Source organism: Garra rufa, chromosome 4 (genome assembly GCF_049309525.1).
Source record: "Garra rufa chromosome 4, GarRuf1.0, whole genome shotgun sequence".
In the NCBI taxonomy this organism is placed as follows: domain Eukaryota; kingdom Metazoa; phylum Chordata; class Actinopteri; order Cypriniformes; family Cyprinidae; genus Garra; species Garra rufa.
Genome location: NC_133364.1, coordinates 15799253 through 15824395, shown reverse-complemented (window position 1 = coordinate 15824395; position 25143 = coordinate 15799253). Strand labels below are relative to the sequence as shown.

General features: G+C 36.9%; 1 protein-coding gene across 3 annotated transcripts; it reads right to left on the bottom strand.

Moving 5' to 3' along the window:
- Positions 1 to 33: 33 nt before the first annotated feature.
- Positions 34 to 25143, bottom strand: pphln1 (periphilin 1). Of its 3 annotated transcripts, none has more exons than XM_073838748.1 (11): positions 25025 to 25143; positions 24193 to 24241; positions 23350 to 23414; positions 23042 to 23251; positions 22680 to 22747; positions 16825 to 16959; positions 16548 to 16723; positions 15229 to 15264; positions 11617 to 11693; positions 9119 to 9250; positions 34 to 953 (listed from the first exon to the last, which is right to left on the bottom strand). In XM_073838748.1, coding segments are annotated over exons 2-11 (1095 nt in total). In that variant the 5' UTR covers positions 24194 to 24241; positions 25025 to 25143; the 3' UTR covers positions 34 to 758. The 3 variants fall into 3 exon arrangements, with proteins under 3 accessions (XP_073694849.1, XP_073694848.1, XP_073694850.1); XM_073838747.1 differs by having other exon boundaries at positions 25004 to 25136; XM_073838749.1 differs by having other exon boundaries at positions 22680 to 22744; positions 25004 to 25136.

Here is a 25143-nt window from a genome sequence, read left to right as displayed (position 1 = left end):
ATTTATTCATAGGCTGCTTGAGAAAACTAAAAATGAATGATCACTAAACATAGCAACTTTATTTAATTACAAACATGAAATCACAAAAGGGCTTAAATCAAAAGGAAAAAACATGCATTGTAGTATTACAAAGGAAAAACTACACAAATACTTGTGTTGGGTTTTCACAATATAGCGACTGGAAATGTGATTTTAAAAAACGATGCATTATTTTCAACAGTACTACAGATAGCAGCATTTTGCTGAACCCATAAAGATTACTTACCATAATTCATTCATTAGCCTTCCTCATTGGTTTGAATGTGACTTAATTGGCAACAACATAGAACCCAGTTTATACACATTTGACCAGAACAAATTCCATCATCTACTAAATCTCCTTAATGGGTTAATAAACTCTACAGCTTCTGCAAAAAATAAGGAACAGACCAAACCCACTTCTGACATTGCTTTCCTTGCATTTGCCATCTATTTTTTTTTTATTAATCTTAATGTTGAAAGGTTACAAAAAGATTACACAACCTAGCATTGACTAGTGTCAATGTATGAATTGAACGGCATAAATGAAATACATAAAGACACTTCCCTTGCTTCTTTGCACACCAGGAAGATTTCTTTTAGGTGGACACTGAATACACAATGTACAATGGCTTTTACATAAACCATAAAAAACAATGAAGGACATTTATGTAGGTACAGAGGGGGAAAAAAACAAACAAATCAAAACAAAACTGCTGATTGAGTAAAACGAAGCCACCTTAGACAGCAGGTTCAGGCTGTCGTACCACCTCATCGAGTTCAGTAATGAAGTTTTTCAAGTCATCAAGGCATCGCTCACGGATCTCAATCAGGTTTTCTTTTAGTGGGTTCTGGAGGTGCTTCTCTAAGCTGGGTTCCTTGGCCACCAGCATCTTCACCACCATGCCAAATGTCTCACAGTCCTGACGATAGACCTATAAAACACAGCATAATGTTTGAAATTATAATGCAATTTAATCCAACATGTACAGCTGCTCAGCAGGGACGCTTCCTGGTCACTTGATTTGTTTTCTCTGATTGGATAACAAATTAACCAGCTGTAAATGCCCTCCAAAATGCTTGAGACATATTTAAATCTGACCGCTCAAACCCACAAGAGGTGGCCTGGGATGCATTCACACCCACAAAAGTGACCCTGAATCACAAAACCAGGCATAAGGGTAAATTATTTGGCCAGATACAACTATTTAAAAATTCTAAATACTGGGAGAATCTGCTTTAAAGTTGTCCAAATGAAGTTCTTAGCAATGCATATTACTAATCAAAAATTAAGTTTTGATATATTTACGGTAGGCAATTTACAAAATATCTTCATGGAACATCTTTAATTAAAACCTAATGATTTTTGGCATTAAAAAAAATGATCATTTTGACCCATACAATGTATTTGTGGCTATTGCTACAAGATACCTGTGCTACATAGGAGCGGTTTTGTGGTCCAGGGTCACATATGTAAATTTTACTCCTCTCAAAATATTAAAATAATAAATGTGTTATGGAGTTTTATAGGTATATGACATGTTATAGTCAGATATGATGAGTGATGAGTAGTTGAGTATCTCTTCAGCAAGCCGGCGTACAAACTTCTGCAAATGAAACTGAAAGTAAATCGCAGATGCTCAACACACAATCATCTTTATGAAAAGTAGTAAGACTAACTTATCTTTCCAGTGCTGATGCCACTCTCTCTCTCCTACTGCTGTCTTTGGTCTTGAAATTAGCTGATGATGAATAAAATGCAGCACATATCTGTTGCATTTGTTGATGTGCTATATTTGCATATGAAACGGCAATTGAAAAACTATTTCTATGAAAGCACGTTTCCGCCAACTGAGTAAAAAATAAAAAAGGTTATTCGGACTTTTTCTCATAATTCTAAATTGCACGATATAAACTCGCAATTTTAACTTCTCGTTCTCTTTAATGTTAACTTCAATGTTCTCAGAACATTTCTGACTTAATTTCTCTAAATAGCTAGTTTTTTTTTTAGAATTGTGATACAGAAACTCACAATTGCGACTTCTAGTCCAAGTCCAATTTTGAGAGGAAAATACAGATTTTTCTTTTATACTTCATAACTCCCAGTTGAGAGTTTGTCATGCAATTCTGATTTAATTTCTCTAAATTGCGAGTTTATAGCTCGCAATTCTGACTCTGACTTTTTTTTTTTAATTGTGAGATATAAACTCGCAATTGCGACTTATAAAGTCCGTTTTTGAGGGGAAAAAAGACTGATGTTTTCAGAATTGCATATTTTTTTTTCTCAGAATTGCAAGTATGTCTCGCAATTCTGACTTTATAACTCGCAAATATGAGTTTATATCTCGCAATTTTGACCTTTTTTTTTTTTTAATTTAGAGATATAAACTTGCAATTGCGACTTATAAAGTCCAGTTCTGAGGGGAAAAAAGACTGTTCTCATAATTGCGACTTTTTTTTTTCAGAATAGCAAGTTTATAACTTGCGAGTTGCGGGTACACAATACTGACTTGATTTCTCTGAATTGGGGGTTTATTTTTCACAAAAGCAAGTTTATATCTTACAATTCTGAGAAAACTCAGAATTGTGAGTTTATAGCATGTAATTCTGACTTTGTAACTCGAAATATCTAAATTCCGAGAAAAAAAAAAAAATAGTCACAACTGTGAGATGTAAACTAGCAATTGTGAGAAAAAAGCCAAAATTACAATTAAAAAAAAAAAAAAAAAAAGGGGTCGCAATTACCTTTTTTATTTAGTGGCAGAAACAGACTTCTATAGATTTATATCACTGGCTATCCTAGTCACCACATAACAGTGTATGTTCATGTCTAGTCACTTACAAAAAACTATAGCTCAAAATATCAAAAGAATCTCATCGAAAAATGTGGTACTGCAAAATGTGATTTTCTTTTCCATCCAGCTTTCTAACCAACATAAAAACACATGCATTGACAAGCTCAGACTACAATTTCTTGGTAATAATTCTTCCCGGAGCTCAACAATAATTGTTTTTCTGCTGAGCAAATCTTTCAGATCTGTGATTACCCTGTTGACATTTTCATTGGCCTTAAAAAAAAAAAAAAACTAAACAATAAATTTTTAAAGCAGCAAAGATGCAGCATTACTCTGACTGGAAACAATATACTGTGCTTGTACTTTACTTTCATGGCAAATGCATTGTGTTGACAATCACAACACAGCCTTAAGACCCATCTCATCGAACAGACCACGAAAGCATCTTTAATCAAACTTTTTCTATTCACAGAAGACATGGGGATGGAGAGCGGTTTTGTTGTGTATTTGGGAGAACATTCTGCCTTTCTGATCTGCCATCCAGACGATAGAACAAAGCCCCAAACCAAAACTCTCAGAGCTCAGTTATGTTTACTGTGGTTGGATAATCAAACACTTCTGGACATCAAAGCAATGCTTCAGACCCAGGGGAGTCTGCATAACCTCTGCAATTACCTTCACTCACACACAGCCCTTAGGACATGTAACTTATAGCTGGAGATCATATCTCGAAATTTACTCTACAATTTACATCAGGAGACAGTGATAAAATCAAACTGTCACGACTTTACGATGGTATGGCGCAACACGATGCGCCCAACCAAAAATGAAAGAAACCGATGGTCAAACATCTCAGCAGTTTCCGACACGGCCCTGACATTACATAACCATACAACAACATCTGGAAGTACTTAAAATATAACAGGAACTGAAAACTTCAGACATGATTACACCAAAATAGACAATTCATATCTTCCGTGATTCCTGCTACCTGCCCCCAACCATTCTGGAAACTAAAAGTGGCCACCCAACTGATTGTGCTGACTAACATTTTTTTTTTTTTTGCAGCGAGCTCCTCATTAACTGCTCACATAAGGGCTCTTTCCCATGGCTGAGTCAAGTTCTAGTAAAATGAGATCACCTGGTTCCAGGAATAACCGAGGCCCACACACAAAGCCTAAAGTTCTTGTGTGAGAACTGCCTCTAATAGTCATTAAGTCGAATAGGTTCAATGAGAAGACTCTAATAGTCAATTAGAACATTCCAGAATAGAAGGGATAAATGATGTAGAAAGGAAGTTCTTTGTAGCCTGAGGCTGCAGGTTAAGAAAGAGTGCAGTTAAAGAGTCAATCTGTGTGACTGTTTAAATTGCATTAACACTCAACTAATAAACCTGGTTGCTGGAGCTTTGTAGCCTATGTGCCATTTTAAAAAGCCAAACAGGTTGAAAATAACATTAGTTATAAATTTAGGTACTATATACTAAGAGAGTTTAAACTAGTAGTAATAGACTAAATTGTAGACTATTTTTGTTTTCTTTGCACACAAAGTATTCTCGCAGCTTCATAAAATTACAGTTAAACCACTGTCGTCACATGGACTATTTTAACAATGCCCTTACTACCTTTCAGTTGCATTGCTGTCTACGCTGGGTCAGAAAGCTCTTGGATTTCATCCAAAAAAATCTTCATTTGTGGCCCGAAGATGAGCGAAAGTCTTGGTTTGGAGTGATATGAGGGTGAACAATTAATGACAATTCCCAACCAATCCTTTAATGTCTCTCTCTCTCTCTCTCTCTCTCTATATATATATATATATATATATATTTTTTTTTTATTTTTTTTTATTATTATTATTATATACAGATCCTGGCCCTACAAGACAAAGACAGTACACAGATTCCCATGAATAACTGAAATAACAGTTAATGTGGGCGTTATGGTACTATTATCGAAATGTCATCTGAGTACAATAGAAAAGACTCAATAAGCAGGGATGAACTGAAGCAGAGTTTAACAGGACTTTCCGAAAGACCAATATTTTTAAAGCAAATGTATTCTATTCGCAACTATTTTTATGCTACTTTGTAATGATTGAATTAAACATTTTAATTTCATCGATTGTGATTCTAACTAGGGCTGTCAAACGATTAATCACGATTAATCGCATCCAAAATAAAAGTTTATGATTACATACTGTATGTGTGTACTGTGTGTATATATTAAGTATATATAAATACACACACAAACATGTATATTAAAGAAAAATGTTTTAGATTTATATATAAAATATTTATAATTCTATATATAATCTAAATTAAACACAAGTATAACTATCCATACATATAAGTATTTTTTAATATAAGTAAGTCTATACATGTATGTGTGTGTATTTATATATACATAAGAAATATACACAGTAAACACACAATTAGTATGTAAACAAACTTTTATTTTGGATGCGATTAATCGCGATTAATCGTTTGACAGCCCTAATTCTAACACATATGTGACACTGGACCACAAAACCAGTCATAAGGGTCAATTTTTTTATTTGAGATTTATACATCATCTGCAAGCGGAATAAATACGCGTTTCATTGGTGTATGGTTTGTTAGAATAGGACAATATTTGGCAGAGATGCAACTATTTAAATTTCTATAATGTGAAGCTGCAAAAAAAAAAAAAAAAAACTAAATATTGAAAATACTGTCCAAATGAAGTTATTAGCCATCGATGTTACTAATACAAAAAATTAGTTTTGATATATTTATAGTAGGAAATTTACAAAATATCTTCATGGAACATCATCTTTACTTAAAATCCTAATGATTTTTTGGCATAAAAGAAAAATTGATAATTTTGACCCATACAATGTATTTTTGTCTATTGCTCCAAATATACCCCTGCTACTTAAGACTGATTTTGTGGTCCAGGGTCACATATTGCTTTGCTATGTTCTGTTAGGAAATGTTTTATTATTTTGAACATACAAAGCCACCTTTACTAGCCACACTGAGATTCAATTATTCATAACAATGCCAAGAATGCTGGGAAGCGATTTCCTAGTGCATGCTCTACTTCCATAGACTTCCTGAGAACCCCACCTCTGTTACCCAATCAAACAGGAAAGTTGAACGGGACCTCGAGAGTGCGTGTGTTCTTGTTCAGCCTTTCATGTGTCATTTTTGTACTGTGGGAGGCTGATTCCTGATTCCGGGTAAAGATAGCAGAGAATTATTCAGGGAGGGTGGGAGAGACAAGAAGGGCAAAGTGGGAAAGTATCTATACACTAATAACTTTCACAGCGGTTCCGAAAAAGTTCAGTTCAGACTAAAATTAGGTTTATTATATAAAACCTTAGAGTATAAAGTTTTGGCGTATCAAATTTCAATACATTCAGCTGTACGCCCAGCAATATGGACTAAAATCAGTTAAATGCAATGAACTTTTACTGTAAATATATGTGACCCTGGACCACAAAACCAGTCTTAAGTAGCACGGGTATTATTTGTAGAAATAGCCAAAAATACATATGGGTGAAAATTATCGAGGATACTAGGAAATTAAGTAAAGATCATGTTCCATTAATTTACAATCCCAAATAATTTATTTTAAGGATGCATATCCAACTTAACGAAGGTTATAAAAGTACTCTAATGCCTGTGTTCTAAAACAAGAGCACAGAAAAAGCATAGCAAAACAACATGTAAGGGTAATGGTCTTTAGGGGCGACTGTGCGTCAGTCTATTATTTTATTTGATCTGACATTTTCAGATCAGAAACATCAAACGCGATTAAAGAACGAAGGAGTCAAACATCCCAGATGGACCTCAAAAGCTTTGCTTCAGACCTAGATTAAGCCTCACCGTGGACTGCAGAACTATGACAACAAAGATGCCCTACTTACAGTACTTTAGCAGTAAGGAATTCAGTCTCGTTAGAATCACACGGGCTCATCTGTAAAATAAATCTTGCTGGTCAAAACAAAACAATCAAGAGCCTACTAGACTCCTCTTTGAGTAGGATTCAAACTGAACTTGTTGGAAGTATATGCTCACTGCCAAGATGAAACAAAAGTAATAAAAGAATACTATAAGACTTAATAGATGAAAACAAATAGCTTGTCCATAAATTATTATTCTTTCATCATTTAACACACTCTTATGACTTTTTGCACTGGTCGGTCTTTTCCATTTAATTAGTCCCCATGCGGACATAGACTTACAAGCTGCAAAAAGGACGCAAAAGCACTATAAAGAATCTGAAGTTGGCCATGACAACTTGTACACTATACTTCAAGGCTTCTGAAATCAAATGATAACACTTGGTATAAATAAACTGAACTTAAAGTCATTATTAACTGAATTCTCCTCAGTAAATCGATAAAAGGTTGATTCCATCACCATGTTTTTAGGCACATTTTAAAGTATCGCATGAGAAACGAGTAATGGAAACAGGGAAAATCAAATTAAAATCCCTTAATTTGGAAAAAAAAAGATTTTCCGCTCACCTGAGGTGGTTTTTGACAAAAAAAAAAAAAGGGTTCATGCATCAAAAAAATAAAAAATAAATATGTGACCTTGCGCTATGGGACGGCATAACCTGACTAACCAGCGGACTGATCCTATTGCACAGCACCTGAAATGTTATGGTTATTTTTAAATGGCCAAGCAAAGTCTGTCGTCAAAGTATTTCTGTATTATTGCCTCCTAGAACTGTCTAAGACGACTGCGTTCCCAAACAGCAGGCATCCACCTCCGACTGCATTTATTGTGTCTTGTCTGCTCGCTCTGTGGTGCAAGTAATTTATTATATATGAAATGATTATATTCAGTGGCTTTTCCTACATTTCTTAGTGCTAGTTTATCAGGAAGTGATCATTTTGTTCTCTTTGACTCGTTGAATGGAAATGGTGCTTATTTGCAAAAGTTTTATGCAATCTTCCAATTTTGTGCATAAGTTAAATTCGCAACTTTGGATGGAAACCCAGCAATTGAGTCAGTGTTGAACTTAAGAACCAGAATTCAAGAAGAATTTTGAGTGCTGAATAAACTATTGATTGTAAAAATAACAAACTCTCATGTTCAAATCAAGGAGATCAAGGGTTCAAGATGTCTTGTTTGTAAGCCATCAGACTGTTTCAGAAGACTAGCTCAAGTGTCCATTTTTATGATGCTTTGACATTTAAAATAGTTTAAACCTATTCGATGTCATTGTATGGGAAAGAGCAACTGCCACAAAATTTCTCATTTTGTGTCCCACGGACCCATTAGATACATATTATGTAAGTGTATATATAAAAACCATGCTGTATAGTGCATGCCAGCTAAATGTTTGTTGAAGAAAGGTAAAGCGCGGCGTGTAGAGATGGCTAGACCAGATTGAAGGAGAAGCTAAACATCTGGTGGACACTTAAACAGAAACAACACACACACTTTGTGAAATAACAGGCTTTGGCCTGAAAGGCATCCACACACTGTCACTGAAATATGTGCGTTCAGGGCAAATCAAAACACACTTCGGCTTCCACTTCAAAAGGAGCGCAGAAAAAAAAAGCTAAAATCCTGAACAAATTACAGAAATGTAGATCTGTCAGTCATTTAGGCAGGAAAAGATGCTTAAGTGATCAAGAATACAAAGAGCTATTCAAACACTAAAACTGATTCAAACGGCTTCCCGTGAATTAAGAGGAAAACTTGACCATGCATTTAAGAAATTTGATTTGTTTTCTATATGTAAATAACACAATAAAGCTCAAGGTTGGGTTAAAAGCCGACAGTTAAAATTATGCAACGTCAGCAGCTATTGAGCCGAAGTCTGGTGCTCAATAGGAGGGCTGGCGAACCACTCACACGGGATCCCATCTTTCATTTAATAGGGCCAGTAAAGAGAAAAAGGAGAGAGCAAGAGCTTTATTACGATCGTTCTGAACGTGTACATAAAGCTGAGACAGTGGGTGTTTTACCTTTGTATCTCTTTAGTAAACAGGGTGACCAAAAACGAAAGAAAAAGACAAAATAGATGCTCAAAAGCACTCAAAATGCTTTTTTAAAATGATGTTGTTCAACATAATATACGATGTAGTCTTTCGATGCATTAAAGCATTAAATATAAATAGTTAAACTCTTTATTTAACTCTAGCAGCCCTGTTAATAATATACAGCATCCTGAACTGGAGGCTGTAAAACAAGTATGTGGCGATTTATAACAAAAATGGCCATTTAAGACACTTTACAACTACTTTAGACACTCTCAGACCTGTGGAAATAAAAGCTCACAAGCGACTAGGGCATTTTTTCAAACCTTTTCAATTTCCCGAGCCTTGGCAGCAATAGCTTGAGCTCGTCGCTCTTGGAAGTCGTCCATGACGGAGGAAGCTTCATCTACGGTTGGCGGAACTTCATCCGAGGGCCCTTCCACCACTGTAACTTCCTCCTGCAGTACACAGTACAAGGCTTTTTAGAGGCTTTTGAGAGTAAAACACGCCAACAAATGTTGAAAAGTCTTGTTTTGTCCAAAACAGGCAAACAGAAAAACATCACTGTATGACAGAAGGAAAACAAGTTTAAGAAGTTGGCTCCGTCTAGATCTATGACTTGAACCTGAAGATGCTTTTTGTCTCAGAAAATGAATTTTCCCACACTAATTAAGCAAACTCTAAGTGGGGCTAGAAATATATTTTAGACAAGACTTGCAAAGGCATTACAAACAAACATGAGCCCACCACAGAAAAATACATTCGCTGCATCTGTTCTTTGTACTTCAAACAATGAATCCCCAAAACAAGTGTGTTTGTTGAACTTAAGAGACCGCCTATCAGGCCCAGTTTACACTGGCAAAGCCTTTTCATCTAAGGCACAAGGTTATGGCTTATGCCCCATGAACAGAGCGATGGAAAAAGATCAAAGGCTCAAGGACTGAGGCGTCCACCAACCAGAAACAACTTTCATCTGCACATGGTTCAGAGGTGAATCTAAGTGATCAAACAAAAGAAACTCACACAGGTTCTTTAATAAGGCATTGTGTGTTGTGTTGGCTTGAATCAAAACACTGATTGAGTACTGAGACAAAACAAGAAACAAAAATTAAATATTAAAAAAATGATTAGGGATTCAAGCACGTAGCACTGAAACCCTATTGTAATTGTTAGAATGGTCAAGGATCACCAATCTCCACATAAAACTGATCGTGCAGACCAAACCGTAGGTCATAGAGACTTGAAACTTGGAGGTATGGTAGTACTTCCATCGCCGACAACATCACCAAGACTCGCTCTAATCGGCCTGATGATCAAAATTGTGAAACCGATCATCGATCAAATTCCTAAACCATCAGTCGCAGGCTTAAGTGTCTCATGTTGTTGGAATCCTCGGCTCACGCCTGACAAAACATTGTCGGGTATTTTAGATTTTTTGAAAAACCTACTTTTGCGAAATAGTCCTAGGTTTTTCGCCCGAATGGAACCAAATCAGTGCAGAAAGATTCTCTGGAGTGAATATCAATAATTATCAAAAATGCCTAATAACTCCTGAACTGCATGAGGTATCTTCTACTAACTCAGAACACTTTTGTATCAGCTTATTCTAAAGTCACAGAACAAAAATCACAGAGCTTGGCCACTTGGCTAATACCTATGCAAACATTTGCCCCATCAACATGAAAATAGCTGTGCACAGTCTTGGTCAAAAGTGGCACAAGTGTCCAAGGATATTTGCATATCTCAAAAAACATGCCATTGGCCGATGAAGTGAAGTGAATTAATTTTTCAGGGGGAAAAACTATTGTACATTGTATGGTTTGTCGCACATACACGCAATATTCATATTATACGATATAACTCCACATTACGGACAACTTTGGTTTTTTGCTCAACTTGGAAAACAAAATTGCAGTACAATTCTCTTGAGTCTCTGGGTCAATAATTATAAAAAAAAAATTCAATTTACCCTTTGGGAAGCTATAATGGGGTCGTTTGGAAAAGAGTTCTGTCCAAATTTACCCCAAATCCTATAAAGCCTAAAGGAAAACTCAAAACTTGGCGACAGCTGGTGCTATAACAGTCATAAATGTTTAAAAACATAATATTTCTATTGTAAATTACCTGGATTTTCCCAAAATGCTTTTTTAGATTGATTTAGGTACATGCTTGCTAAATAATATATATTTGTATGATATTTTGCTTTAAAAATGCCTTAAAGCGCTTGAACCCTGGTAATTGCTGCTTGCAGGTTTAGGTTTAGTTTAAGAAAAACTAAAAACAGTAAAACTTTTTTGTACATCACCATGATTATTTTCACCTAAACACAAAAAAAGGAAAAAGAGGAGAGTACATGAGAGAAACAGTTAAACAAAATTATTTTAGGCTCTCAGTGCTCCCTAGAGTATGTCCAGAGTGCTCTGAGTCTACGATAAGATCTTGAGATAAAGCTGAGAGTTGAGCTAATGGATTTCTCCCTCTCTTTTTTAGCCTTGCTGCGGCCTGGGTGGCCCAATGATGTCCATGACTCTCCTTCAGCGACCCGCCGTATTTTGTGTCAGAACCGTGCTTACAGTCTGAATAAACAAGACATGGGCCACTTGCCTTTCGTATGCCAAACAGGACCCTTTAAAACCCATCATATGGGAGAGAGGCAAGAGCAAGCAAACAGCTTTTCAAAAAGAAGGGAAAAAAATCTCCAGTGTTTTTCACCATCAGCTGAAAATGCTGGCATGTCACACTTATTATTATTTTAGTGGATGAAAGGGAGTGTTCTGGTAAGCACATCTGTTTGGGAGCTGTGTGTGTGCGTTGTGCGACTCACCTTAGTGGCTGATACGCAGCTATGGGGCGAACCATCTCGTGATGCACTCACGGAGGGGCCAGGGGGCCTTTCCCTGTCTGTAGAAGATGAAAGACTGGGATCAGAACATAAGAAACAAAGCATCTGTTGTAGGACGCAAGCCAACAATGCAGCTATAGTTTGGACGTGGATCAACATCCCCCAGAAAGCCATTGAATACGGCCTTGCTTGACTCATTCGGTGCTGTAAACATTTTCACATGCTGAAACGGATCGTGCTCTCTTTCCGAACATCCAGCTGGCGTGCAGAACCAGGTGGTTCCCTCGCTGCCGATCAGGGCTCTTCCCTGCAGGCAAACCACAGCCAGGTGCCTGCAGTGTCACCCCATGACCCTCTCCGTGTGAGCTGTGGGCTCAACACCTATGGATTCGTTCGGCGAGGAATGAAGGAATGCTCGCAAAATTGATTTGGAGTGGAGAGCAGACTATAACCAGAAGTTATGTTTGGATTTACACAGATTTAAGATTCAAATCTACATCTCCTTGCGACGTATGCATGCACATCAAACATCTGGCAAAGAGAAACAAAAAGGGAACGGATGAAAGCAAGAGAAAAAGGAAAGGTTTAGCAATCAGACACACGCCTGTGGACTTTTTACGATCCCCGGCCAAAGGAAGTGAGAGGAAAGCAGACAAACAAAACGTGGCTCTACGATGGTGCGATTAGCAACGCTTTCTCTCAAGTTACTGTGACTGCGGGCTGACCTTTAACTTATAAAGCAAAGCGAAACAAAATCACCTTGTGTGCGAGCCATAAACTTTCTTTATCAGGATTTAGGAGGAGAATGATTTTTTCTACATGTTTTGCTTTCCAAAATATTCATATAAAAAGGTACCCTGGCAACAGAAATTCCCATATACACTACCACTCAAAAGGCCGGGTAGTATTTTTACAGAAATTAATACTTTTAACTAGCAAGGATACAAATACATCAAACGTAAAAGTATGTTTATAATTTTACAAAAGATTTCTATTTCAAATAAATGCTGTTCTTTTAAACTTTCTATTTATCAGACAAATTGTAAAACATAAAGTGCCACAACTGTTTTCAATGTTGATAATATTAAGACATGTTTTTTGAGGCGCAAATCAGTATATTAGAATGCTTTCTGAAGGATCGTGACACTAAAGACTGGAGTAATGATGCTGAAAATGTAGATCAAATTAAGCCATCACAGATAGAAATTACATTCTAAAAAACAAATATTGAAATATTTATAAATATTTAATATAGTAATAATATTATACATTATTTCTGCTTTACTGGATTTTTCAAAATGACCCTGTTCAAAAGTTTACATACACTTGACTCTTAATACCGTGTTGTTACCTTAATGATCCACAGTTGTGTTTTTTGTTTAGTGATAGTTGTTCATGAGTCCCTTGTTTGTCCTGAACACTTTGATTTTTCAGCATTTGTGTGTATTTGTACCCTTTCCAACAATGACTGTACGATTTTGAGATCCATCTTTTCACATTGAGGACAAGAGAGACTCATATGCAACTATGAGAGAGGGTTCAAATGCTCACTGATGCTCCAGAAGGAAAACCAATGCATTAAAAGTCAGGGGTGTAAACTTTTGAACAGAATGAAGATGTGCATTTTTCTTATTTTGCCTAAAATATCTTTTTTTTTTTCATTTAGTACTGCCCTAAAGAAACTACAGAAGATGCTTACATGTTTCCCAGAAGACAAAATCAGTTAAATTTACCCTAAGTTTCAAATTCAAAATGTTTTCACCCTCTGGCCCTTAATGCATCGTTTTCTCTTCTGAAGCATAAGTGAGTGTTTAAACCCTCTGTAATAGTTGCATATGCGTTCCTCAGTTGTTAGTGTGAAAAGATGGATCTCAAAATCACACATTGTTGGAAAGGGTTGAAATACAGTTGTGGGCAAAAGTTGAGAATAACATAAATATTGGAAACTGGAAAAGTTGCTGCTTAAGTTTTTATAATAGCAATTTGCATATACTCCAGAATGTTATGAAGAGTGATCAGATGAATTGCATAGTCCTTCTTTGCCATGAAAATGAACATAAACCCTGAAAAAAACTTTCCACTGCATTTCATTGCTGTCATTAAAGGACCTGCTGAGATCATTTCAGTAATCGTCTTGTGAGAATGAGAATGTTGACGAGCACAAGGCTGGAGATCATTATGTCAGGCTGATTGGGTTAGAATGGCAGACTTGACATGTTAAAAGGAGGGTGATGTTTGAAATCATTGTTCATCCATTGTTAACCATGGTGACCTGTAAAGAAACGTGTGCAGCCATCATTGCGTTGCATAAAAATGGCTTCACAGGCAAGGATATTTTGGCTACTAAGATTGCACCTAAATCAACAATTTATAGGATCATCAAGAACTTCAAGGAAAGAGGTTCAATTCTCGTTAAGAAGGCTTCAGGGCGTCCAAAAATGTCCAGTAAGCGCCAGGATCGTCTCCTAAAGAGGATTCAGCTGCGGGATCGGAGTGCCACCAGTGCACAGCTTGCTCAGGAATGGCAGCAGGCAGGTGTGAGCGCATCTGGACGCACAGTGAGGCCAAGACTTTTGGAAGATGGCCTGGGGTCAAGAAGGTCAGCAAAGAAGCCACTTCTCTCAAAAAAAAAAAACATCACGGAAAGATTGATCTTCTGCTAAAAGTATGGCGAATGGACTGCTGAGGACTGGGGCAAAGTCATATTCTCCGATGAAGCCTCTTTCCGATTGTTTGGGGCATCTGGAAAAAGGCTTGTCCGGAGAAGAAAAGGTGAGCGCTACCATCAGTCCTGTGTCATGCCAACAGTAAAGCATCCTGAGACCATTCATGTGTGGGGTTGCTTCTCATCCAAGGGAGCGGGATCACTCACAATTTTGCCCAAAAACACAGCCATGAATAAAGAATGGTACCAAAACACCCTCCAACAGCAACTTCTTCCAACAATCCAACAACAGTTTGGTGAAGAACAATGCATTTTCCAGCACGATGGAGCACTGTGCCATAAGGCAAAAGTGATAACTAAGTGGCTCGGGGACCAAAGCGTTGAAATTTTGGGTCCATGGCCTGGAAACTCCCCAGATCTTAATCCCATTGAGAACTTGTGGTCAATCCTCAAGAGGCGGGTGGACAAACAAAAACAAAAGAATCTGTGGGACCCGAAGGATTTTCTTAAGAACAGTGGGCAGTTTAACTGTTCAGGACAAACAATGGACTCAGGAACAACTATCACTAAAAGAAAAAAATGGTGTGGATTTTTCAGGTAACAACAATCAAGTGTATGAAAACTATTATTTTCTCTTGTGGACTCTAAATGTGTTTTTATGTGAAATATCTTACTCAGGTCAGTACTAAATAAAACATAACATGCATTTTGTATGATCCTTCTTATTTTGGTAAAATAAATCACATTTACAGATTCTGGAAGGTATATGTAAAGTTTTGACCTTAACTGTATATTACATTTTTCTCCATGAGTGGAGACTTTTAGTCTAAATGACCATTTTCTAATATTTAATTCATGCACGCTTTCCAATGCATAATAATCATGACCATATCATCCATATCCCCCCAGAATGCGAATGTTTTACTCACCCGGTCCTCTTCCTGGCCCAAATGGCTCCTCATATCCTGAAACACAGGAAAACACTTTTGTATATAATCAGAAAATAATTCAGGTGTGTGTGATGTATTTCTTTGATCAGTATTAGAGGTTAGATCATATGATCTCATGCAAGCCGGCTAGAGACGCTCACTTGGGGTATGTCAACCCAAACACGTGCATCCAATATTGGCTGCTCGAAGCATCGCTCTGGAGCTTATTACTGCGGATCTCATTATAGTAACAGAGAACAGTGAAACAAACACAGATGGGAGTCTTTATTAGGACAGGCTTTGAGTGACATCATCTGCGGTGGACACTTGGGTACAGTCATGTCCAAGCCTGTTTATTTTCAAACATTACGACTTAAATCAAACCTATCTGGGAAGCATTTGGGACATTTATCTAGTTTATAAGAAGAATTAAAGCAACTGGGGAATGGCTTTCCACTCTGCAGCTGGGCGTATTAAAAAGCGCTTGCGTGCAAATTAGTCAAGAAAGCCTTTAAATCAATCAACAGGCTATTCTACATGTTTCAAATAGTCCATGTGAGGTCAAAGACTACACTTCAAGCTGTGCACTAACCCTTTGCACCGTCTAGAGTCTGCGTGTGTGGGAGATCCCACCAATGAGATTTCTCCAAGTCAAATGCAGAGAGGTTTGGCAGACTGTCTATACCTGTGAACACCACTGGCATTACACAATTTCATATGAGCAGCATATGAAATGTTGAGATCATAAACTACAAATCAAAGCTGAAACTCCAACATGCACTATTATACATGTGTATAATAAGTACAGTTGAGGTCAAAAGTTTACATACACCTTGCAGAATCTTACCAAAATAAGGGGGATCATAGAAAATACATGCTATTTTTATTTTTCAGTGATGCTCTAGAAGGCAAAAACGATGCATTAAGAGCCAGGAGTGTAAGCTTTTGAAAAGAATGAAGATGTGTGCATTTTTCTTATTTTTTTTTTCCATTTAGTACCGCCCTTCAGAAGCTACCCACATGTTTCAAAGAAGACAAAATAAAATAAATTGACCCTGATCTTCAAATTCCAAAAGTTTCCAACACCCCGGCTCTTAATGCATTGGGTTTCCTTCTGAAGCATCAGTGAGTGTTTGAACCTTCTGTAATAGTTGCATATGAGTCCCTCAGTTGCCCTCAGTGTGAAAAGATGGATCTTAAAATATAGTGTCATTGTTGGAAAGGGTGCAAATACACAAAAATGCTGAAAAACCAAAGAATTCAAGGATTTTTTTGAACCAAAATCACAAACAAGCCTTTTGACTGAAGATTTGTCATACTTTTCCCCTGCTGGGGTGGGAATGGATGCGCTTTTCCCCGCTCTGGTGAGTAGCTGCGGCTGCTTATGCTGGACCCCGACCGACTGTGAGGGGAAGGCGGGACATCCCGCCGAGCTGGAGAACGTTCACGTACTGGAGGAAATGGTGCCTTTCTTCTCAAGTTGTCCCGTTCCTCGCTGTGAGAGATATGAGCAGAGATACACAAAGTTTTTTTCAGTATCTGTTCTCTAGTAGAACAACATAGGGCATTTTGCATTTAACATGTCTGAATACTAACCCCCGGTCCAGGTTCATTATGGCCTGAATGAGAGTGTCGTCTCCTGCATCAGGGGCTGTTGTAGGCAGAGACCTGGGTGGAGGGTAAGAAGCCTGAACGCGAGCATTTGGAGGAGGACCTGCACGACTGCCTGGTCTAAGATGGGAAAAGAAAAACAAGACAAATATTTGCATTCACATTATGGATAAGATATATTAAAGGCATAGGTTACCCACAAATGAAAATTTGAAAAGAACAATTTCTTCTCTTCCACGTCACCACAACATGTCAGTTGCTTTGCTGTCTATGCAGGGTCAGAAAGCTATCGGATTTCATCAAAAATATCTTAATTTGTGTTGGAATGACATGAGGCAGAGTAATTAATGCCAGAATTTTCAGTTTTGGGTGAACTATCCTTTTAATCATTATCAAAATTCAGCCATCACAGGAATAAATTACATTTTAAAATATATTAAAACAGAAAAGAATTATTTCAAATTGCAATAATATTACACAATATTACTATTATTAAATATTTCAAATGCATATACCCAACCAAAACAGACAAAATTGAGCATAAAAATAATCTAAATTAACAAGAACAAAAGCAAAGTCATACCAAAAATGGGTAAAAATATGCTAAACAGGTAAAAATCAGTCAAAATATGTGTAGTTGAAGTATTTGTCCACTGCACTCCGACAAGTTAAGAAGAGGGTTAAAGGGGGACAATCTGTTAATATTAGACACTTGTTTATATGAACCATGCCCTGGTAGGGTCAGACACTGAGTGTATTGAGATGAAGGGTCAATGGAGAGTCCATCGGCCTCAGGACTGAGACTGGGAATCAAAATTATTTATGTATCATATATGTGACCCTGGACCACAAAACCAGTCATAAGGGGAATTTTTTTTAATTGCATGGTTTGTTAGAATAGGACAATATTTGGTCCTAATAATTGAGAAAATCGCCTTTAAAGTTGTCCAAATGAAGTTCTTAGCAATGCATATTACTAATTTTTTTTTTTTTAAGTTTTGACATTTACAGTAAGAAATTTACAAAATATCTTCATGGAACATGATCTTTACTTAATATCCTAATGATTTTTGGCATAAAAATCAATAGTTTTGACCTAAACAATGTATTTTTGGCTATTGCTAGAAATATACCCTTGCTACTTAAGACTGGTTTTCTGGTTCAGGGTCACATATACATTTTTGTAACACATATGACTGACTTCTATCTGTGAAAGACAAATGATTATATTTTGAAGGATGTTTTAACTGTTTTTGTCCATATGAAGTCAGTGAGGTTCAAAACAACACTGGACCCCACTTTTCAATGTCATTTTTGGGTGAACTATTCCTTTAAGTGTTGATAGATATTTTGGGGTCATTTAAAACTTGTGGGTTATGCAGGACACCCCTGGTCCTGATGACACAGAGGAGATTCTCTTAAAGCAGTTTCCACACTTGGCTCTGCTTCATTTAAGACTTTACCTATTTGTGCAAGGCCCAAGCCAGCGGCTTCACATCCTGCTTGTAAAAAGCAACTCAATATAAACTGCACAAAGAGGAGGGCAAAATGAGGCTTGTAAAAAGTTGCAGTGCTGCCTAACAGAGCAGCACCGCAGCTCTGCCGAGTCCGCCCGCAACCAAGACATTCATTAACACACATCTGTTCTAGCGGCAGTAAAACCCCCTTCAGTTTACTCTGCTCCCCCTCGACTCGGTTTCCCTGCCAGGGCCCTCCGGTCGTGCAGGCCGATTACGTGCCACTTATACGGCCGGCCGCACAGGCGAGAGGGAAGACGTAAAAGAATCACAGGCACCTGGTCCGAGTGACCCTGGCCTGAACCCCAGCCAGGTTCCCCTCTCACAAACACACACGACAATGTGTCCGCACACAGTGACCTCGCAAAACTTTAATGACCCTCATCTGTTTGAAGTGCAGGTGACCCTGTCTGCCCTGGTCTAACAGAGCAAATTACCACATGTCTGTCTTTACTGCCAATATGAAGCCAGGATATTACCCCAAGCCAAAAAGGTTAACCTCTCATTCCCAATCACAGGCCATCATGGCAGATTAAAGCACTGGAAAGGTCAAAACAGGTAGTTTAAAGCATGTTTGACATGCACGGTTATTCGAATTAGCAAGAAAATGCTTTATAAGATCACATAAAAGACATTCTTTAAAGCTTGCTAATGTCTGATTTTAATAAGAAGAGAGGCATGATTCACTGTCCAATTACAAAAGCGCCACCAAGTGGTAAGATTTCCATTGAAAATGCAAAAACTGTTTCTACACCAATTTTTCCTCAGTGTATGAACAAATTTGAATTCTATGCTACGCATTCTGTTTCTACTTTACGAAAAACACTGCTTGCTTGATACAGGCTTTTTGTGTGACAATGTTACCAATTAAGAAAACAATGAAGTCACCATTTAAACGTTTTTAACACTTCTTAGCAGGGGTCTACCAACACAAAGTTCATTTGGCTGGGCTCCATTCCTGCTGTGAACTGTTGCAATTAATTACCGGAGAGCAGATTAAGAGATACGGAAAACCACTGGGAAGCACGCTGTGCTCATCCAGTTGGCAGAGTGACTGTCTGTGGGTATTTCCATGGGAGTTGAACCACAAAAACCAAACAGAGAATGTAGGACAACTCAGAGTTTGATTTATGCTCCTTATTAAGAAACTTCACTCTTGTTTCTTGGCTTCTCTTACTCAAAGTATGAAAACAAGGCAATATAGTTGGGGGGAATGCAGCTTGTTTTTTTAGAAGGAACAGTTCTGCCATCTGCTGGGGAAATGGCATGTTCTTCAATAGCTTTTCTGAAATGCATGTGACCACTTTGCATCAGTAGCATTTGCAAACTCTAATATGATTACATGGCAAGATTGGGTTTTTCCATTATTCCCAATAAAGTAAAGAGAGAATAGATGGCTTAAATGATTGGGAACAGACCAATTTCATGTTTGCAAATGACTGTATGATTTTTGAGATCCATCTTTTCACACTGAGGACAACTGTGGGATTCATATGGAACTATTACAGAAGGTTCAAATGCTCACTGATGCTTCAGAAGGAAAAACAATGCATTAAAAGCCAGGGGTGTAAACTTTTGAACAGAGTGAATATTTCCCCCCCTCCCCATTTAATACTGCCCTTCAGAAGCTACAGTACTTACATGTTTCCAAGAAGAAACCATAAGTCAAATTAACCCTGCTCTTCAAATTCAAAAGTTTTCACCCCTGGCTCTTAATGCATCGTTGTCGCCTTCTGGAGGATCAGTGAGTGTTCGAACCTTCTGTAATAGTTGCATATGAGTCCCTCAGTTGTCCTCAGTGTGAAAAGATGAATCTCAAAATCATACGATCAATTGTTGGAAAGGGTTCAAATACACAAAAATGCTGAAAAAAAAAAGAATTTGTGGGACCTGAAGGATTTTTCTGAAGAACAGCAGGCAGTTTAACTGTTCAGGACAAACAAGGGACTCATGGACAACTATCACTAAACAAAAACAACAGCTGTGGATCACGCAGGTAACTGCACAGTATTATGTAAACTTTTGTAAAGGGAGTCCGGGACATGTTATAAATTCAACTATTATTTTATCTTGTGGACAATATGTAAACATCTTTAACGTGAAATATCTTATTTAGGTCAGAACTAAATAAAAATAATAACATGCATTTTGTATGATCCCTCTTATTTTGGTGAAATAAAATAAAATTTTGCAGGTATGTAAACGTTTGACTTCAACTGTATCTCACAATTCAGATAAGAAAAAAAAAAATAACGAATCATTCTCTCTTTTCCCCTCGGCTCAGAATCAAAGTTCATATCCCACACTTCTGGCTTTTTCCCCTATTGCTGAGTTAAATTGAGTTATAAAGTCTGAACTAGGACATGCATTTGCGAGAAAAAGAGTCAGAATTGTGAGATTAGGTTTAAATAATATTTCATGCTGTAACTCTAGGGCTAATATAATACGTCCCCTATGAACTGCATATGTGAAGATTATGTAGAAATATTGTTTAAATCAAATTTATGCTTCAAAAGTAGGGTAATCATAGCAGGTTTCATCCATAGTCTCTTCATTTTAACATCTACATTTAGCTTCACATAGCGTTTTTGACAACAGTATACTAATATATATATATAAATATATAAATTTATTCCATGGATTTTACCCATTTCCCGCCCCTTGTTACCAGTGTTTTCCTGCCATTACAATGTGTGCGCAGCTGGTTTATAGAAATTGTAGGTAGTGCTGGGCGATATGGAAAAATCATGTATCACGATATGGATTATTTTATATCACGATAACGATATATATCACGATATACCAAAATAAAGTAGATTTTCAGTTACTCTAAAAAGTTTGACATACATATAATTTTTTTTGCAACTTTATTTTTATTTGTTATTTGAAGTGACATTTAACTGAACTGTCACAAATTAGAAAACTATATTTTAGTGCAGCAATATAAATGTATCAAATGACAACAGATGTGGAGGTAGAGCTACAGTAGCCTTCGCATTTTTTTTTTATCCACATCATAGTTAAAAAGTAGGCTATTATCAAAATAAACTCTATTTTTTTTTTTATTAAAGTTATTTTAATTTCAAATCCAAACGTGCTTTTTCAGCATTGGGATACTTTTATCACAGTACACTAATACAATAATACTAGACATATTCTCGTTTAAACTCAACGTATTATAAACAACGTAGGCTGTTATTCAATGCACTTGACTTCTCGATTTGTATATTTGCTCAAGCAAGCTGCAACACATTTAAACACAGCATAGGCTATAGCTTCCTTTTCATATTACATTTTGGCTATCACAAAAATGTTAAATTAAAACTTACCACAGACCGAAACAGTCTGCTCTCTGTGCCTTTCGTTTGCATAAAATCTTTATTACAAAACCATATTTTAAAGAACTTTTCTACCTGGATAATTGCATCTATTATGTTGCCTTGTTTATTTAAAACTGCGTTATTTTAAACCTAGCCAAAAATCCACGTGTTGACTGTGAAACACAGTAGACTGCATTTAAGGTACATTTCCGTGTCAATCCATGTTCATTTTTACAGCGAACAATGCGCTGTCACTTTCCTTCAGCGCATGCAACGCAATGCAGCATAGCAAAAATAGACTCTGTGCCGAAACGATCGCTCCACTGCTGCAAACGCACCGCTTCTGGAACGCACTACCGGACAGCAACCGCGTGCAGTGTGAACGCTCTAATCCGTTAACATGGATGTGGAAAAAAATACGCAACGCAGACGGAGTGTGTGAAACAGGCGTCAGTGTCGGGCGCGGAAACAGTCTTTTGGCAGAGTTTGCACATGACTCTCTTCTGCTCCGTGTCGGAGCTCTTGAAGCCAAAATGCCCCCCAATCACTGACGTACCCCCACGTTTCGGTAAAAGTACTTTTTGGCTGCTGCCTGCGTAGCAGTTTCAGTTTGTTCCGGGCATTCATCTTCAACCTCTTGCGTCTCCATCTTTAGGCTAAGCACTCAGGAGTTAAAGCATGTCGCAACAATGTAAAGCATCACGTCGCACAAGACGGAGTTTCTTTGTGAAAAACTTCATTTTTATTCTTGATTATCACTTATAGGGAGGTAGAGTATGCATTGCATAGCAACAAGACATTATCATACATTTGTCATAGGCTATTTAATGCAATATTTTCTTCAGTAATTGATAAAATTAGGTTAGAAACGATAGAAACGATAGAAGAGAAATAGGACGATAGACACTTTTCTATCGTCCCCGCGATATATATCGTCATATCGCCCAGCACTAATTGTAGGGATACATATTTTTGTGTGTGGCAAGTTGAACAAGTGAAATACCTAAAGTCCACCTGGCGTCCACCATGTGGCTCCTCTCTCGGCCCTCTATAGTATGGGAAGTCATCCTGCTAAAATGCAAAACACAACTTTATAAAGAAGAAATGAAATGAACAACTGCAACTGTTCAGTGTTTTCCAGATCTGACATTTTTTTATCTTTTGAACTGAATAAAAACATTTCAAGCAGTCATCTCAAGAAAAATCAAATAGCAATTATATAATAATGACAGTAAAAATAAAAGCAAAAAATACATATCACAATAGTAAATAAGTTTTAAAAAGTGTATTGGCAAACAAAATAAAAAAATAAATGAAAAGAGATGAATAAATAAACAAATAAAAACAATCTGATCTGATACTTACTCTTCGACCAGGTGGCCCGCCCCTGTGGTCATTTGGAAATGAGTGATGGCTGTCTCCATGAAAACCTCTCTGTTCCTCTCCATGGTAGTTGCGAGGGGCACCGTTTGGGTAAAAGCGAGGGCCATCGTATTCAAAACCACGGTTGTACTCCTCATCCGGCCGCCCAAAGGGAGGTCTCCTTTCCCCTTGAGCTCCTCTTGGATATGGACCCTGGAAGATCAAAAAAGCTCAAGCACATCCGTTGGTCTCAGGGCATAAACCAAATGTCTGATTGTGGTGAAAAAAAAAATCAGAAAACAAGTACTTACCGTTCTCTCTGGAGGAAAGCGTTCCTCGTAAATATCTCTAATATTTCGGTCTCTTCTAAAAGCCACTGAGATATAAAACAAACAGAGATGACATATTAATAGGACTTAAATCTCAGTAACTATGTGGCACATACACAAGTTATTACATCAAAAATTAAATTAAAACCAAATATATGACAACCATCAAAACAATAAATAACAATATATAAATATTGCACAAGTCTCTTCTGCTCACCAAGCCTACATTTATTTGATCCTAAATATAGCAAAATGAGAAATGTGAAATATTTTTACTATTTAAAATAACTGCTTTCTATAAGAATATATTTTAAAATGTAATTTATTCCTGTGATTAAAGGTACATTTTCAGCATCATTACTCCAGTCTTCAGAGTCACATGATCCTTCAGAAATCATTCTAATAGTTTAAGGATTATTTGATAACTAGAAAGATCAAAAGATCATCATTTATCTAAAATAAAAAGCTTTTATAACATTATACACTGTACTATCCATGTGACTGGAGTAACGATGAAAAAATTCCGCCTTAAAAATCACAGGAATAAATTAAAATTTAAAATACATTCAAATAGAAAACAGTTCTTTTAAATAGTAAAATTATTTCACATTTTTACTGTTTTTGCTGTATTCCGGATCAAATAAATGCAGGCTTGGTGAGCAAAAGAGATTTCTTAAAAACAAAAAAAACTTTTGACTGCTAGTGTACATTGACTGAAAGTGATATTTTATTACATTTTAACATTTCTATTGAATAATAATACTATAATATTTTTAAACTATGTAATTAGTCTTAAAATCCAAAACATTTCTCTAAATGACTTACTTATAGTTTCAGTATGGGAAATGGATGTCTTCAGTTGTATGTTGGTTACCTGTGAACAAATGAGAGGTAAATGAAACACAAATAAGGATGTACCAATAACTATAGCTGGCCGAAAACTAATTACAGCCCATAACCATTAATAATTGCTAATAAATATATACAGCTTTGCTTTGTTTACAAAAAGGCGTTATAACATTTCATTGTATAGCAGAAAACACTAGTATTTAGCACTTCTAATTAAAAAAATAATGAACTATTATGGGTGTCTAGAGGGCCTTTTTCATGACTCTAAGTTCCTTATTGCTATTATTGAAACATTGCATGCAATACAATTCCTGGCATAACGTTGCTGTGCAACAAAAATTATGATCTGATATGAGTGATATGTTGCGCACTCGCAAGACTGAAATGCTGGATTGACCAATCACTACCCAAACTAAAACTAGACGTTTTATAATTGAACTAAAATAATATGGTTTTATCTTTTACTATATCATCTACATACACTATTGTATCTAAATTTGTACCAATAGTATAGCCTAATTACATGTACAAGATATATTTTCTATCACAGAAAGCACACACATCAGAACCTTTGATTACATTTCAGGTGCGTAGACTTGTTTGTGCTAAATTCACAAGAATCAACTACAACTTATATGCATTAATGTTTTTTACCCATATGTGTGCATCTCTAGCCAACAAAGTCAAATTCACGATAAACTAATTCACATCAGACACTGTAATACCGTCTTTCACCAGTGCACACATACTGAACACATGCGTAACCCCAAAATAAGCCTTTACGTACCGTTCACATTCTTTGCTTGACCTTTTGTCAATTTAACATTTTTGTATTGTGTAGGCGGTAACGTTTGTTAAGTAACAATATTTTAAGACGAAACGTGGTGAAACGCTCAGCCCGTTGCTAAACAAACATCCACAGCCAGA